This window comes from Canis aureus, chromosome 4 (genome assembly GCF_053574225.1).
Source record: "Canis aureus isolate CA01 chromosome 4, VMU_Caureus_v.1.0, whole genome shotgun sequence".
NCBI classification, from domain to species: domain Eukaryota; kingdom Metazoa; phylum Chordata; class Mammalia; order Carnivora; family Canidae; genus Canis; species Canis aureus.
The window spans coordinates 68,261,822-68,279,863 of record NC_135614.1 but is presented as its reverse complement, the minus strand read 5'-3'; the positions used below and the strand labels follow the sequence as shown (position 1 = coordinate 68,279,863).

Here is an 18,042-nt window from a genome sequence, read left to right as displayed (position 1 = left end):
TTTCTTTCTTTCTTTCTTTCTTTCTTTCTTTCTTTCTTTCTTCTTTCTTTTCTTTCTTTCTTTTCTTCTTTCCAAGAAATATCTGAATTGCCTATCTTAAATATTTCACTCAAAGTGCAAAGCAGAGACCATGCTGACACTTGATGATGATTCAGCTTTGGGTAGGTGAACCGTTTTCTAGTCTACGTTCGATTCTTCCCACTTTTTTTTTTTTTTTTTTTTTGATTCTTCCCACTTTTAATCAGGAGACACTCGCAGACTAACAGAACTGCGTGCAGAGGACAAGCAGGGACTTAGGTCTGGGGTCTATTCAGTAGTTTTGCTGAAATCCACCCAGGCCTTGTCAGGCCTCTTCATCTCCCCCCAGGGCGCTCTCCCCGCCGGCTGTCACTACCACCAGCAGCCCACGGCTTTCTCGGGGCCGGCCGTGGGGGGACCGGCACGTAGAAGTGTGTTAATTTTCGGGCCCTGACACGGCTCCCGAGGAATTTAACTCCACGTCTCCCGGCAGGATGGGCAAACAACGCCCTCGGCCCCGCCCTCCACCGCCCGCGGCCGCCTCCCACCCCCCGCTGGGTCCTCTTCTGTTACAGAAGCTGTGATTTTTCCTAGAGAGCTAGAGGAAAGGCCGCGAAAGAGGAGCCCTACGCTGCCCTCGTTCTTGCCGCGGTGGGCCCGGAGAGAGGAAGCCACGCCGGGGACCTGGCTCTGCGGCGGGAGGGGGCCGAGCCCCGAACAGCCCCGCGGCCGCGGCGGGGCTGCAGGTTTGATTGACAAGGACGGAGGCGGGGCGGGGGCGGGGGCGGGGGCGGCGGGTCGAGCCCCAGACAAAGAGGTTTCGGTGCCCCCGAGGAGGGAGGGCCCTGGGGTACCGAGCCTCGGGCTCCGCGGCGGGGGGCGTCGGGCGAGGTCGCGGCCCGGCCGGGAGAGGGCGGCGGGCGCCGCGGCCCAGCTGCGGGCCGGCCTGGAGGGGAGGGGTCGCGGGGCGAGGGAGGGGGCGCTCGGGGGCTGGGGGTGCGCCGCCGTCACGTGGCCGCCGCCGCGGGCTTGGGGCTGTTCTTCCGGGTTGGAGGCGCCTGGCGGAGGGGCCGGAGCCGGAGCCGGAGCGGGAGCAGGAGCCGGGTCCGCCAGCGCGGCGTCCCCCCGCGGCGCGCCCACGCCGCCCGGCCTCCCCGCCGAGGTGAGCGGCGCCCGCAGCCCGCGCAGCCCGGGCGCGCGATCGGGGCGCGGCGGGGGGGGGGGGGGCGCTGGGCCGCCGGCGGGGACCCGTCCCGGAGCAGAAGGGGGCGGGGTGCACGCGGGCGCCCGCAGGCCGGAGGCTTGGGTGCCTCGGGGGCCCTCCTCCCGCGCTCCGGCCGGGGCGACGTGGACGCGAGTGGGGGGGTCGGGGCGCGGGCAGCTGTGCAGGTGCAGATCTTGGAGCTTTGGGGGCAGCGGCGTCGCACGGGGTTATTCGGCCCGCGAGATGGGAGGTGGGGGGGAGGTCACAGAGGACTTTTGATAGAGGGTGCACCCAGGGGAGCGGCAGCCGGACGCCCCGAAGTGCGCTGGCGCCTTGGGGGTGGGGGGTCGGCGGCCGGCGGGAGACCTAGGCGGCGGCGCGCTCCAGCGGCGGGCGCGGAGGTCCGGGCGGGCGGCGGGCGGCGGGCGGCGCGCCACACCCCACACCCCACACCCCACACGGGGGACCGTGGGCCCGGGGTCGGTGCCCCGGAGGCAGCGGGGGCGGCCGCCAGCCCGGGGGCGGAATGACAATGACTCGGCCTCGGCCAGGCGGCCTGGAGGGAAGGTTATAAATAGCGGTCCCGCGAGGGTGCCAGGCGCCGCGGCTCAGTGGCCCGAGAAGGGGCGGTCCCGGGGGCTTTGGGCGAGGCCGCGCCGCGCCGCTGCGGCTGGAAGCTGCTGTAGGGTATTGTGTCCTTGGGTGGTATGTTTCGCTTTGAAAGCGTGACTTGTTTACGATTGCCCGCGTCCTTTATTCGCCCTGCGGTTCGGGGCAGCTCTGAAGGGATCTCCTTGTAAGGAGTCTTGTAGGGCAGACTCCGTTCGGATGGGGCTTGCGTGCTTTTATTTAAAATGCTCCCCTCTTCTCCATCGCACCCTTTTTATTTGCAAACCGGCTGCTTTTTTGTTTTTGTTTTTTTTTTGATTGTATTAAATGGACAGTTTAGGATTACTTTCTTATCAGCAAGTGTGCTCATGCTCAGGCCATTTACCTTTGCTGATGGAATGAATCAGTTTTCCGTAAGACTACACAGCATTTCATTTTCAAAGGAAATTTCCTGAAACACTGGAGACTGTGTTCCCTAGATACTTAGATTTCAGGTTACCTAGTCTAATTATTCATTCATTCAGTCAAAACAATACTTGCTGTTTTCTTGTTTTGTGCAAAGCACCTGGCCAGCCGGAGGTAATACCAAAGTGAATAGTAATAGCAGTAAAGATACTGTGTCCTTTTAATCCTCACAAACCTATAACGCAGGTGCTGTTATTATCCTCATTTTAAACAGGAGGAAATCAGGTTCAGAGAAGTTCATGACTCACTTGCCAAGGACCCAACTAATAGATTGCAGAATGGAGGCTTTAACCCACCGGTCACCTTGTTAGCCTCTAGGCTGTCCTCTCTCTGCTCTCAATGCTCTCAAGAATTTTAGAATCTATTAGGGGAGATAGTTGCCCAAATAACTTACATTACACTGCCATATGAATGATACGCTAATTTTTTTTTTTCAATTTTGAGTTGTAAAGTTTTCCCCCATTGCTTCAAAGCCATAGAAGTATATGGATAATAAAATAGCAAAGAGCTTTTTTTTTTTTTTTTAAATTTTTATTTATTTATGATAGCCACACAGAGAGAGAGAGAGAGAGAGAGGCAGAGACACAGGCAGAGGGAGAAGCAGGCTCCATGCACCGGGAGCCCGATGTGGGATTCGATCCCGGGTCTACAGGATCGCGCCCTGGGCCAAAGGCAGGCGCCAAACCGCTGCGCCACTCAGGGATCCCTAGCAAAGAGCTTTTTAAGTGAAGAGAGGGACAGGTGTGATCATCAAGGTAGTATTCTGTCTTCAATGTAAATAAGTACCTGTCTGTGATAACATGGTTCAGGGATTCTCTGAATATCCTTCGGGATCATTTATATTTGAATTAGGGTTAATGGTAGGGATTGTTCTTGCCAGTAAACTACTTTCTGATCACTGTCCTGTATGGTCATAACTTGAATTAAGTGGAATTTTTGGGCAAGAGCAGCCTCTGAGGGCCTTAGCTTTAACTGATTTCTGATGCCAGGGATCTGTTCAGCATCAAATTACCATTTTCCAAGTGGGCACGGCAGTTTTTCTAGATTCCACAAAATAGGACTTCAGCTTTAAAGCATTATAAAGTGTCATCTAATCATAAAACTTTTAGAGCCTAATGGGGTCTTACCAACCAGTTTTCCTATATACTTTTATTGATGAGCAGACTGAGGTGAGAGAGTTTAAGGTCAAACAGGGAGTGAGTGGTAAACTTAGACAATACACAGGCTCTATTATAGCTAGCTTTGTTCTCTCCCTGTTGAGGTCTGGGTAAACCTCCTCAGCCCCATGAGAACGGTGGTTGTTGGGGGGTGGGGTGGGATGATCCAAGAAGAGAAACTAGGGTAAGTAGGAAGGTTGGGCATTGGTAGTGGTAGGACAAATCTCCCTCAGGGCAAGAATTTTTTATATCTTGGTATCTTTTTTATATCTTTGTATATATCTTTTACTTATTTTTGTATCTCCCTAGGCTCTTGGCATAGATTCAGTGAATGTTTTGAATATGTGGTTGGATTTCAAACCCTTGCTCTCCGTTCTTAGCCATGGCTAACCATAGAAGTGACCCATGAATAAATGAGAATATTTATGGGACTCAGGAATGCTTGGGGTTGAAATGAAAGGACATGGAGAAACGCTGAAAATATAAAACCTATTCAAGTACAAAGCATTATTCATATATTTTTGATTGCATTCCTGAGCCCATCTTGCATACTTCTTCCTTAGCTTTTTTTCATATTACTCCCTCCATCTCAAATGTGCTTCTTTTCTTTTTCTGAGCCCTCAAAGAACTTTGGACTTGCCCTACTCTGCTTTGTAATATTATTACTTGTTGACTTTTCTTATCTCAAAGTGTGTGACCTATTCCAGTTTGATTCTACAGATGCTTCTAACGGCTGTGCCTCTGACTCAGCCCTCTATACATGTTTGTTGAATTAAAAGGCATTTTAAGAATAAGCACCATCTGGATTAAGGATTTCCATTCCCAGTGTAGCTTTCTGGTATTTGTAAGAAGTTGCTTCAGGGAGTTGTAGCCGCAGTTCTGAGTGAGCTAGACCCTTCTTCCCCTGGATGCTGGAAGAATGTTTATGGTTTGCTGGGATTGGGTGTTGGGCCCCATGAGGGCCCACTTGATGGGGCAGAGACTAAAGGTGTAGTTGGTGGAGTTAGCTGAGCTTGACTGTTAGAGTTCTTCCTGATTTTGAAGGGAAGGAAGGAAGGAAGGAAGGATGGGCTAACGTTGGGAATTGAGTGAATGGTAGGAGTGCCTTCCATGCACCCCTGGGGATCTCCCATGGAGAGCAGTGGAGGTAACCACTGAAGCTTAGGTCAATAATAATAGAGGTCAATGACACTCCATCCACCCAGTTAGAGCTTGTAAAAAGTGGCCACTTGTGAGAACCACTGATGGAAGAATTCCTTGTTACACCTATACCTATGAGTGCAAACTTACGTGATAATGGCGTTTTTCTTTCTTATTTAAAATTGGAGTCATATCCCACACATGTTTAATTTTCTTGAGATGTGCCCTTGGCAAACACGTATCTCATGTTCACTCAGTCTCAATTCAGGGGGTCTTACAGGATAAGCATCCTGCTGCACTGAATAGGTTGCCAGTGTTTTCTGTACAACATGGTGGCTAAATAGGTTGCTACTATATGATTTAGTATTATAGACAATTTAAAGGAAATTCAAGGGTAACTATGCAATTCTTGCTGCTCATATAGACTTAGAAGATAACTTCCATATAAGATGTAATTGGACTCTATAGTAAGTTTCTTTTTTAGCTTTCCAGCTACAGTAAGGATCAGTTAGACTTAGGTGATTGGGGCTTAGAATTGAATAGTGAGTTTATAACCACAATTTAAGTGGGAAAATGGATTCCAAGTTTTAAATATCTAAATCGGAAATGAACTTTTGAAGCATCTTCTGTAAGCAAAGGACTCGGCAAATAAATTCATTGTAGATGCCCACATACAACTGTTATAGTCCATGCTTTTGGAATTAGTATTTTTAAAAATGTTTTGATGTTCAAACCACAAAGTATGTTTTTCTTAGCACATAAATATTTTATTTTCTTTCCTTTTAGTGATTTATCCTCAAGGAAATTTGGGATTTGGAAAGTTGGGAGCTTATATGAACATGGCGAATCTACTGAAAACCGTGGTGACTGGCTGTTCGTGTCCTTTACGTAGCAGTTTGGGGTCCTGTAAGGTTATACCTGGGAAGAAGGATTTTTTACGAACATTTCATACTCATCAGGCACTGTGGTGTAAAGCCCCTGTAAAACCAGGTAAAATCTCACTTCCATGTATATAAATCAAACTGACAAGTCATAGGAGCTAATAGATCTCCTGATGATTGATAAAAGGAAAAGTGATGCAGTTTCATAGCCTGGTGTTTGTGAGTCATTATTTTGCATTAAAAAAATGTAATGAGTGTTTTTTAAAAATATTTTCCATGTATAGAAGTTCCTGATTGTCAGTGCTAATAGAGAAGAAAAGAAAATAGAAAAAGAGAAATGATAAACCAGTTGAGTTGTGCCCAGGAAACTGTTGCTCATAGTAACCATTTCTCCCAGCAGCTCTTCCTCTTTCCTTGTCAGTATTGAGGAATTGTACCATAAATGGCTCATCTATGCTCAAGAATTAACAACTAAGTATTATATAATCTGAAGTAATTCTTCTTAATTTAGTGAATGGCAACTTCATCTCAGTTACTCAGGTCAGAAACCTGGGGAATCATCCTAGATCTTCACAGTCGGCATGGGTCAGCTCTGCCTTGTATCTGGTCTGTTCTCACCATCACCACTATCATCGTCCTGTTCCACACCACCATCCTCTGTCACTGAGACTATTGTGCTAGTCTTCTAAACACACTCTATGCTTTCTGCCACTGCCCCTGCTGTAGTCTGTTCTATACATGACCGCATCATCTTTTTAAAATGAAAGATCATGCACTTTTAAACTCAAAATTTGCCACTAGTGTCTTAGCCGGTGCAGAGTAAGAGCTGAAGTCTTTCAGTAGCCTACAAGGCCTTCCCTGCTAGATCCCTACCTGCTTCTGTTCTGGCTTGCAGGCCCAAAGGATGAAGCTCAACAAAGGCTTCCTAAGCTGAGTGAGATGCCTTTATGCATTTTGCATAAAGGCCCTCTTAGAACTCTGTCTATACCTTTTTGGCCAAAACTCAGACAGATGGCCATTATATAGTTGTAAGGGACACTTAGAAATAAAAGAGGGCTTTTGTTCTAGATGGCCACATACTTCACTGAAATTGGTGTTCTGTAACTAAGGTGGAAGGACAGGCTAGATATTAGAGGGGGCAACAGGAAGTCTTTGCCACATGGAATAATGCCCTTCTTTTTAATTTAAGTTTATGGGATTCTGCATTCAGGATCCCTAGACTGCTATGCTTTTTGAGTTCTTATGTCTATCTTTCATAGAATTCACAGCCTCGTTTCTTGTGACTGTTGGCAAGTGACTGTTGGCAGAGTACCTGCCACCAAGAGCTCTCAACTTTATCTTCAGATTTTTATTTTAGGTGTTCTGGAAAGCCAGATTATCCAAGCATGATAAAATTGTGTATAAAATAAAAGTAAGTAGCTGTATTGAGGACATGAGAATTGTCCTCGTTAGCAAAGGCACGGACATCAAGATCTCTATATTGACTATGCAGGAGACGTGTTTATTCAGTTTCTAGTTCTTAACTATTTCCTAGACAATTACTTTTTTATACCTAAAAGATAAGGATTCTATTTTAAAAATATATAACCACAATTTCAGTACCACATTGAAAAGCATGAGAATTCTAGTTAGTAGTCATATTTTTTCAATTCTTTCTTTCTTTTTTTTAGTTGCTTTATCTAAATAATGATCCAAACAGGGCTCACATGTTGTATTTGGTTACTGTATGTCTTAGGTCTCTTTTGATTTCTGTGTTTCCTTTTTTTTTTTCCTTTTTAATTTATTTGTTGAACAATGTAGTTGTCGCCCTGCAGAATATCATGTACTGGATTTGGCTGACTGAATTCCTTCGGTCTAATTTAACCAGTTTCTCTGTCCCTTGTATTTCCTGTACCATTTCGATCTAGGGGTTTGATTAGACTCAGGTTTGCTTTTTTGGGCAAGAATACTTCATAGGTGATGCTGCGTGTGATTGTTTGTATCATATCAAGAAAATTAACCGGTAAGGTTAGTGTTGTTGATAATTAATCTATTAAGAAGTTCCCATCAGTTTTTCACTGAAAGGCTATATAGCCATTTCATGGTCATTAACTAAATCCATGATTTTATGTTTTTTTATTTTTTTTTAATGGTGATACTCTATCATTTAATCTTCATTTTTTAGCTACAATTTTTCCATAAAGAAAAACTTTCTGTTATTTAGTTACCTTGAGGTTGCAGTGGTGAGTGAGGTGGGATAAATGTTTGATTCTGTCCCATTATTTACTGGTTTTGGTAATAATGTCTTGGTTCCCTTAAGTAATTTCTATTTTTGCTGTCATAAGTGATCACAAATATACCAGCTTCATATAATACAAACTCATTATCTTGTACTCCTGGAGGCCAAAGCCTGGAATGGCTCTTACTAGGTTTATATCAAGGTATTGGCAGGGCTCTATTCCTTCCTGAGGCTTTAGAGGAGGTCTTTTTCCTTACCTTGTCCAGCTTTTGGAAACTGCTTGTATTCTTTGGCTCGTGGCTGCTGCTTCCATCTTCAAAGCCAGCAGCATAGCACCTTCAAATTACTGTTTCACTGACTGTTCTCTCTTCTTCTTGCATAGTTAAGGACCTTTGTGAATACAGTGGGCCCACCCGGATAACCCAGGATAATCTCCTTATTTTAGTGTCATTTGATTATCAACTTTAATTCTGTCTGCTACCTTAATTCTCTTTTGCTATATAGCCTAACATATTCACAGTTGCTGAGGATTAGAATGTGGATATCTTTGGGATTCCCTTATTTTGCTTACACACATCTGCTAAAGTTGACCAGTGAAGCTTTTAAAAAAAAGATCTAGGGCAGCCCGGGTGGTTCAGCAGTTTAGCGCTGCCTTCGGGTGATCCTGGAGACCCGGGATGAGTCCCATGTCAGGCTCCCTGCATGGAGCTTGCTTCTCCCTCTGCCTGTGTCTTTGCCTCTCTCTCTCTCTCTCATGAATAAATAAATAAAATCTTAAAAAAAAGATATATATTTTTTGAGTATCCTAACGAATGCATTTAGATGTGTTTTACATTGCAATTAATTATTCCCTTTCATGCTCAGATTGTTTCCTGTTTGGCCAAGTGGATGCCCTTTCTGGTTGGCTCCTAAATCTGTTTGATGAGACTTCATTTTCTTTGGTAGCTTACTTGACTTATGGTATATAAGGCTAGGTAATTTGAGGTTGTCAGATTAAATTCCAAATGTTTATGAGATTTAAGTTTGCACGTCAATCCGAAATATTTTCCAGCCTTCTATTATTTTCCTCCCTGTCTTTCAAGTGGAGGGTAAGATTTAGCAAATGTTTTCCTTTGGCTTGCTATCAGTTATTAGTGCTTATGGAGAATGGGGTCTAAGACTGTGTTCAAACGAAGGTATTTTTTAGGTTGACTTCATTTCTCTAAGGTGTCACTTAATAATTATTGTTATTCTGTAGAGATGATTTTTTTATTCAGAGTTTAGGTTGTAAGAGTAGATTTCCTTGCTTTAGTAAAACATATAGAAGCAGATCTTTATTTTAAAAAAGTCTATGCCCACATGTTGAGTAAAACAATGCAAGCAACTAATGTACTTTAGCTAAAGCTGTTCAGAACCACATATAAATACTTTAACTGTGTATATCATACAGGGTCTTTTGGGTTGCAAGGAACAGAGGAGCACATCAGGCTATATTTTGTGATGAAGGTTTATTGTATGTGTGCTTTCCTGTACAGAAGTCCAGGAAACCTTTCATTTACTTCTTAGAAAAGTGGAATGTTATTCTGGATTTCATAGTTGTGTCTCATCTTCCCTATTTGTATCTCCACTACTGATGTTTCTACTCCTGTTGCTGTCTGCCTCCTTTTGATTATCTTATGGTTGCTTACAAATAGCTCCTATAGCTCCTAGCTTACAAATTTACTCCCTCTGTCCTTTTCTGTTGGTCTTGTGTTCAGACCCCCGAGAAAGAACCTGAATGGATTGGGTCGTCACTGGCCAACATAGAGTGTCCTCAGGCAGTTCCCTTTCTAAGTATGTTTGAGTTCTGTAGACTATTATTTTTGACCTAGCTGTTGATCCCCGGTCTAATTAGCTGTGGCCAAGAAGGTAGGGTCTCAGGATACAACATTTGGAAATCTATGAGGAATTGCCTGTGGCCAGGTTGCCAGGAAAGAAGCTTTGAGTGTGGGGGCCAACAAAATGTTTAGTATAGGGTGGTTCTTCAAAACAGCAAATTACTTCTATCTTCCATAAAGGTAAGGACAAGGAGACCATAAATCCCTGAGCGTTAGTTTGAAGAGTGGAATTAGCATGTTGATTGATGTCTCACAACCTATTCTTTTTTTTAAGAATAAACTAATTTAGTCATGTACTTTGAAGAGAGCCATTTGGTTAAATGAAATTTGGAATTTTCAAGAGAGTGAGCATAGTATTTCCTGTGTATCAAAAAATTATGATTATGCAGCCCGAACATTATTTTGAATAGTAACTTGTATGTGCAGTGTATTTTGGACAAACTGCTCAGTTTTGTTTTTATGTTGTTGTTTTTTCACTAAATTTCTTTCTTTTTTTTTTTTTGTTTTGTTTTTTGCCTTTGTAGGAATTCCATATAAGCAATTGACTGTTGGTGTCCCCAAGGAGATTTTCCAAAATGAGAAGCGGGTGGCATTGTCTCCTGCTGGTGTTCAGGCCTTGGTCAAGCAGGGTTTTAGTGTTGTTGTGGAATCGGGTGCTGGTGAAGCTTCCAAGTTTTCTGATGATCACTACAGAGCAGCAGGTGCCCAGATCCAAGGGGTGAAGGAAGTGATGGCTTCTGATTTGGTGGTCAAAGTAATTATTCCTTTCCCCAATCATTTATGGCATGCTGACTTTTATTTGTTTATTTTTTATTTTTTAAGGTTTCATTTATTTATTTGAGGGAGAGAGCACATGTGAGAGAGAGCAGGAGCAGGGAAGAGGGAGAGAGGGCGAAGCAGATTGCCCGCTGAGCAGGGAGCTGGACACTAGGCTCAATCCCAGGACCTTGGGATGATGACCTGAACCGAGGGCAGACGCTTAACTGACTTAGCCACCCAGGCACCCCTGGCATGCTGATTTTTAAAAAACATTTAGAAAAATTGAATTATTCTATTGTTATGTTTCTTCATATTTTCAAACAATGCCTTTTCCCAGAGAAATGGTTGCATGTTGTGAATATTCTTCATATTCCAGTAGAACTTTTATCAGGCAGTATGATCTTTGTTTAACCATGAGAGGAGAAAGTGATTTTCGTTTTTACATTTGTCATGTGGAAATTCCCTTCTTACTGTCTAGGGAGCATTTGCACTTCATGGTTCATATAGATCCAAAATACCCACAGGTGAGTATTTAACTGCTACTGGAATAGGAAAAAAAAATGCATGGAATTCCTGAATGTACTGAATGTACCTGGAAGGAGGAACAGTGATGGAACTGACATAAATGCAATTTCTAGTGAGGGCAGGGCTGTCCTGGAGAAAGTGGCATGGGGCTGAGTGGGGAGTAGCCTTACTTACTATATTGAAAGGTCTTAGGATATGCTAGAAATTTAGGTGAAGAACTTTAGACTTAAAATCTGAAATAAACAATCAGAAAGGAAGAGTTTGTGTCACAAGTCTGGTAGAGATAATTACTGGAAGTGAGCATTAACTTAAACCCTAAGCCTTCTGCAACCAAGACAAGGAGGCAAATAGGGATTGTAAAGAATGATCATTAGACTAAAAGAAGCTCCTTACTTTTTCAGGGAAGACCAGCTTTTCTTAATGTGTGTATTCAATTCACACAATTGTTTTTTGTTTGTTTTTTTAAACTCTACCGAATACCTTGGTAGGGTCTTAGTGATCTTTGCAGAAGACATAAATTTTTTTTTTCGCTACAGAAATTAATAGTAAAATTTATGGTATGTAGGTAAGTCGTAATTTAGCTAAAGCTTTTAGGGTGTTCAGGTGTACAGATATTTGATAACTTAGTATAGCAAAAGAGCTTAGGGTAAATAGAAGAATAAGTACAATTCATTCCAGTATATGCTCTAAGGGTCAAAAACAAGGTGTCCCACAATCAGGGGTTGGTAGGGCACACATAAGTTTTGGAAATGCTTTGTGTTCTTATTAGAGATTCATAGTGTGCATGAGCATGTTAAAAGCGCTGAGAAATCTTGTAATATAGAAACATAACTTTATGCTTGCGTTAATTAACTATTTGGCCTTGTGACCTATTTTTTGTCAAGCCTGTTAATATTCTGAGGAACTAGTGATCCAAGAAGCACATTCAGGGAAACATTCTATTGACTTAACTCACTTAGATGCCAGCAGTCTCAGCTGACCATTTGATAGGGGCCAGTAGAATTAATTCAAAGTTGTCCTTTAATTTTTATTAAATCTGTATTATAGATTCTCACTGAGGAAAAATAGACCTTGCCAGAGAGTCTTAATTAAAGTCCAGAACCTTAATTAAAATCATATGCATCACCAGAGCAACAGCCAAAATGGGAGTAACAAATAAAGGTGTCTCATAGGTAAATTGAGATGAAATGCTGTGAAATGAGAGTATTGCCCTAGTGTTTGTGTTTCTGTTTCCTTTTAAAATATAAGTCCCTTAGCTGTTAAATTTCTTGGGCTTACTTGCCTAAAAGCACTTTTGAGAAATGAGAGCTAAGGAAATGATACATGTTAACTGAAGATTGATTTTTTTTTTTTTTAAAGATTTTATTTATTTATTCATGAGAGACAGAGATACAGGCAGAGGGAGAAGCAGGCTCCCTTCAGGGAACCTAATGCGGGACTTGATCCGAGGACCCTGGGGTCACGCCCTGAGTTGAAGGCAGATGGTCAACCACTGAGCCACCCAGGTGTCCCTTGAAGATTGGTTTTTAAACTTAGTTATAAAACATATTTTAAAAGCCAGCCAATGAATCTGCTTACCTGAATGTGTTCCTGTAGGAACTTAGGAAAAGCTGGTGATAGTAAAGCCATGTTACGAGCCTTAAAGACATTGAAGTCATTAAGGTCCCTGAAAATGGCTATAAGAAATTAAAAAAAAAAAAAATAAGAGCCACATTTTAAAATACTTTTTAAGTGGAATTAAAAGAAAATTGATTCAAGATGTGGACATCCGAAACTTTCAAACATATGGTGTATGTGTTCATGGGCTTATTTGATACTTTTCACGTAACAGAATATATTATAGCTTTTTGCTTAGTCTCAATTTAGCAAGGGTACTAGTTTGAATTGTGTTCATCTATAAATATTCGCCTGAAATTTTAAGGTGACATATATGTATGTAGTGGAGATTTTAGGTTAAAATACTCTTTTTAAAAATTTATTTTTATTTTCTTATTTTTAAAGATTTTATTTATTCATGAGAGACACAGAGAGAGGCAGAGACATAGGCAGAGGGAAAAGCAGGCTCTCTGTGGGGAGCTGGATGCAGGACTTGGTCCCAGAACCCCAAGATCATGCCCTGAGCCAAAGGCTGACACTCATCTACTGAGCCACCCAGGTGCCTCGGTTAAAATGTTCTTAACTTCTTTCTGCTCCAAATGTTGGTGCTTGCCAAAATTTGCAAGAATTGAATCTTTGGACACACGACAAAAACTCCCTGCATGTTTATCCTAATATATTAATCTTACCAGAATAATAGCACGCTCTCTGCTCAGACCAGTTCATAGGTCATCAGTCAGAGGACAGATGGCAAAGATATTTGTGCTGCTTACCTTGTTTAGGAATTTAGTCAGAAATTTATTGCTGAAAGATTACTTCCGGAGTGTTATTTCCATCATGGCGTATTATTTAAATTGTCCTTGTTTACTTAAAAATATGATAAAGGTATTTATATTTTTAATCACCAATGTGACTTTTTTTCCTCTAGGTGCGAGCCCCCATGGTTAATCCAACATTAGGTGTTCATGAAGCCGACCTTTTAAAGACATCGGGAACACTGATTAGCTTTATTTACCCTGCCCAAAATCCAGACTTGCTAAATAAACTTTCTAAAAGAAAAACTACAGTTTTGGCAATGGACCAGGTTCCAAGAGTCACAATTGCTCAGGGATATGATGCACTAAGCTCCATGGCCAACATTGCTGGGTATGTTGATTCTTTTCCATTTCAGTTGAACAAAAGCACAATGGTACTCTAGAAATTTGCTCATTGTGGCTCTTCTGACAGTGATTTTACTTGTAATAATTGTTGGAGATTGCTGCTTTTTGAGAGTGTGCTTATTTTTTTTTTTTTAAGATTTTTATTTATTCATGAGACAGAGCGAGGAGGCAAAGACATAGGCAGAGGGAGAAGCAGGCTCCCTGTGGGAAGCCTGATGTGGGACTTGATCCCAGAACCCTGGGATCATGACCGGAGCGAAAGGCAGACGCCCAACCACTGAGCCACCCATGTGCCCCAAGAGTGTGCTTATTTTTTAAGGCTCATCTTACTGTTTCTTAGTTATAGGAAGTAATTCTTCATATTGCAGTCTCTTCTACATTCATTTTTAGTCTTCATGAGTAGAAGCATTATTGCCTTCCATTAGAGCAAATGGTTGTGAAATTATTTGAGGAATACACTCTCGCATATATATGTGGATATGTGTGTATACAGGTATATTAGGTGGAATGGCTATTTTTCAAGTTTTTTTGAGATATGATTGACTTGTAACATTCTATATGTTTAAGACATAAACATATTAATTCAATATGTTAGTTTATTGTGAAATGATTACCACAGTAAGTTTAGTTACCACAAATTTTTTTTTACAAGTAAAAGATGGTTGGGTATTGGCAGTTTCATATGGTTCAACCCAGCATATGCATATTAGCATTTACCATTTTAATTAGGTTGCTTAGGTAAATTCAGTATATGTGCTGCCAAAGTGAGCACGCTTAGGTAAATTCATGATATTTAATGAATAGGGAAAATGTCTGGGCTTGAGGGAGTTTCATCAGGTGTCAAAACCCATACTGTGGGACGCCTGGGTGGCTCAGTGGTTGAGCGTCTGCCTCTGGCTCAGGGCATGATCCTGGAGTTCTGGATCTGGGAGTTCAAGTCTCATGTCGGGCTCCCTGCAGCAAGCCTGTTTCTCTCTCTGCCTGTGTGTCTGCCTCTCTGTATCTCTCATGAATAAATAAATAAAATCTTAAAAAAAAAACCCATATTGCTAACTGAGGGCTAATATGTCTTATCTTTGTCCGCCACTCGTGCATTCCCAGTACACTGGCTGGAGCCCTGTGTTGAGAGGAGACTAAGGTACATTCTGCTCGAGGAATGTGGCTCTGGCTGAGGAATCATGCCTGCCCTGGGTAGGGATGGGAATAGCTCTATGAGTGTAGTGTATTGCTGACTGCCTAGCCAGTGGGAAAAATCTGGAAATTGGTGATGCTTATGAAATAAACTCTTCTACAAGAGACTGGTTGAATTAGATTTTAAGCATGAAAGCTATTGGTAGTGACAATTTGCTAATATGAACGAGGCACCAACAAATCAAAATAATTTAAATAATCAGTGTTTGAGAGACTAATTTGAATAGAGTCTTCTACAACCTGACACGTGAACTGAAGGTTTTCTATCTGAGGTGTAGCATATCAAATAGGCCAATAGAGCAAATAGATTCTACTTTGGGTTTCAAGTGTTCATTTTTGATAGAAAAGCAGAAAACAAAATGGACAGGTTAAAAACATATTTTGTTATCCTTATTATAATATGGCAAATGATTGATTCAGATATTTTTTGTAATACAAAGTATATACCAGAGGACAAAATTTTTGCCATATTATTTAGTTTGTAGAAAAGTTACATTATGTATTGTGGGACTTAAAAATTTTCTATAGAAAGTGTACAGTGTAATCTTTTAATAGTGCTGTTGATTTTGTCTTGTGAAATGCACATGTATGAAAGGTTGTCAAAGCCAGTGGCTCTAGATCAGTGGCTTCTAACTGTAGAATCTTTTGTAGAAATGAAATATTATGAGGCAATATAAACAAATCTAATAAGAGCAGAGTGGCCTTGCTTGAATTGGGGGATGGAGGGGTGTCCAGAAACATGTTTATCCCCTAGCCGACCCAGAATGGCTCCAGAATTGGCTGAAATTTGAGCCTTTGGGGATCCGTGGGGCACAATTTAAAGAATCACTCTCTTATATCCTGAGCTGATAGATGTGTAGAGTACTGTTTGAGGTGAATCTTCTAGCATACTTATCCACACAATATGTGATAAATCATTATCTAACTCACACACATGGCCATATTACAGTGAAGAACCACTCCTTCAGTTTGCTGATGTTCATTCTGAGCTTTTTTGCTCTTATCAAAAAAGGACAAACTGTTAACACTTTTGCCCACCACCAGCATTTTCATGTACATTTCCTGTGTAATCTGTATCATTTTTGTTATTTTTTCAGTATAGTAACTGAATCTTTTAAACTATTAATTCCAGTTTCTTACATGGCCTTTGAATCTTTATTATGTTTGCTTTCTGAAAATTTCTATCACTTGGATTCAGAAATAAGACCAACACGTAATGTGATCTCTATAATACTGTTTACCTGCTGTAATATGACTTAATTTAAAGTAATAGTGGTTGCCATTTTATGCTTTTGCATCAATTATTGTATCAGGTATTATTTTATAAAAAAAAGAATCAGGGAAATGTTTTATTGTCAGCTAGCAGGTAGATCTTATTACATAGTTGCATTATGATTTTAATTCTATGTATGTTATCCCATGAGAGTGTACAGAAGTGCCTTTTAAGTATAAAATATTCTGAAAATGAAATTAGTCTAATATGTTGAAAATATCTGATTGTGGAAAGATTGTATATTTTACTAGTTTTTGTTGCACAGAGAGTTTCTTTAGCCAAAAACACTAATATTTACCAAGCAGTTACTGTTGAAGGCTTTGTGCTAAGCTCTTTACCTGCATTATTTCATGTAGTCCTCATAACGACACTAATAGACAGATGCTCTTGTCCCCACTGTATAGATGAGGGCACCAAGGGTCAGACAGTTACAGAAATGTATGCAAGGTCACAAAGCTAGAATTGGGACCTGCACTGAAGGTACTCTGTCTCAGAATCCCATGCTTTCAACCATTAGTGATCAAATGAAGGGTTTTTTGTTCTGAGGGTGGAATTTTATGAGGTACAAGCATATAGCTAAATCTGATTTTTTTCATTTTGAAGTTTTGTCCTATTATATGAACAGTGCATAATCCTCAAAGAAAATTTGAACAGTATAATGAAGTAAAACAGAAAGTTTGAAATATCTGTGGTTTCAGCACCCAATGTAAACCATTGTTAGCATTTTTCACCCCAACTCATCTTGTGCAGTATTTTTTTTGTGAAGAGGCCAGGGAGCATCATGGGTGAGAGAGCGTGCCTCTGGTGGCAGGATGCTGTGGTTAGGCTTTGGGTTCTGTCATTTGCTAGCCAAGTGACTTTCAAGTCTCTTCATCTCTGTGTACTCACCTGTGAAATGAAGCAATAACTGTACCTTTCCATGAGATTGTTGGGGTGGTTAAAGGAGCGGGTATACATGTGGTACTGAGAACGGTTTTTGACATGTAGTAGGTACTATACAATGTTAGCGATTATTTTTTGACTATGAAAGTTTAATTTGTGACTTAATATGAGTCTAAAATCTTCCATTTTATGGAAATATTTATTTACTTTTTCAGTTATAAAGCTGTTGTCCTAGCAGCAAATCATTTTGGGCGGTTTTTTACTGGTCAGATCACAGCTGCTGGAAAAGTTCCTCCAGCTAAGGTAGGTGAGACTTTTAATGTTTCTTCATAGTATGACATAATTAAAGGTGAGGGTATGTGTAGTAAGTACTAAAATACAGTTATTTAAGAAGTTTTGTTCTGTGTTAACTTCACGCTGATAACCCTCTGGCACATACAAATATTTCGTGGAGCCTCAGAGCTGCTTATGATTGCTTGACAACAGGAATTTGGGCATTTCTGGAAGTTCTAGGTTTTTGTTTTTGATTTTGACTTACTAGCTTGAATTTTCAAAGGGGTTTTGGGTAACTTGTTCTGTTTAGTGTGTTTATTACTAATTTTTTAAAAAAGTTTCAATATACCATTCAGTAAATTCTTGATTTCCACTTCTAATGTTGTGACACTTGATTCAGAGGAAAGATTGTCTTAGTTTAGCAAACTCTTGATTTCCCAACTGTGACATTTCGTTCATAGAAAAAGACTGTCTTAGTTTTTTCACTTTCAAAAAAAAAAAAAAAGGGTTAAGAGTGGAGGGGGGCGGGGGGTGGCATAATTCAGGTACTTGGCAGAGGGAAAGGGTGTGGTTTCTTTAATCAAGATTGAAAGCAGAGAGGAGCAGTCCATGAGAGGTGGGGGTGGCTAGGTGAAAAAATAGATTACATTGTAATCCTTCAACTCTACATACATTAAATGATAATATAAGCACATTGTCTGGGGATAGGAAATAAGACTGAAGAGTATGTCTGTAGGTACAGGTTTAAGGTTTACTCAGTGCTTCCAGTTCTTAAGTACTTTGTTATATAAACTCATATGAAATAAATCTAGAAAAAAAATGAAAAAAAAAAGAT

At 41.2% G+C, this 18,042-nt stretch overlaps 1 protein-coding gene and 1 non-coding gene across 5 annotated transcripts in view; both read left to right on the top strand.

The window, feature by feature from the left end:
- The first annotated feature begins 576 nt into the window (after window positions 1–576).
- NNT (nicotinamide nucleotide transhydrogenase) overlaps window positions 577–18,042 on the top strand; it is a 94,793-nt gene continuing 77,327 nt past the window's right edge. Inside the window, exons 1-5 of one of the 4 annotated variants that reach the window (XM_077896027.1) lie at window positions 577–764; window positions 5,380–5,583; window positions 10,073–10,302; window positions 13,357–13,574; window positions 17,150–17,237. In XM_077896027.1, the coding sequence (XP_077752153.1) occupies window positions 5,427–5,583; window positions 10,073–10,302; window positions 13,357–13,574; window positions 17,150–17,237 (693 nt within the window). In that variant the 5' untranslated portion in view covers window positions 577–764; window positions 5,380–5,426. Of the gene's footprint in view, window positions 765–1,022; window positions 1,181–1,388; window positions 1,408–5,379; window positions 5,584–10,072; window positions 10,303–13,356; window positions 13,575–17,149; window positions 17,238–18,042 lie in introns of those variants that run through there. The other 3 variants (XM_077896025.1, XM_077896026.1, XM_077896028.1) reach the window with 3 other exon arrangements.
- LOC144313195 (small nucleolar RNA SNORA33) lies at window positions 12,387–12,516 on the top strand. The gene has a single exon (XR_013378918.1). It is a non-coding gene; the product is annotated as a small nucleolar RNA SNORA33 (small nucleolar RNA).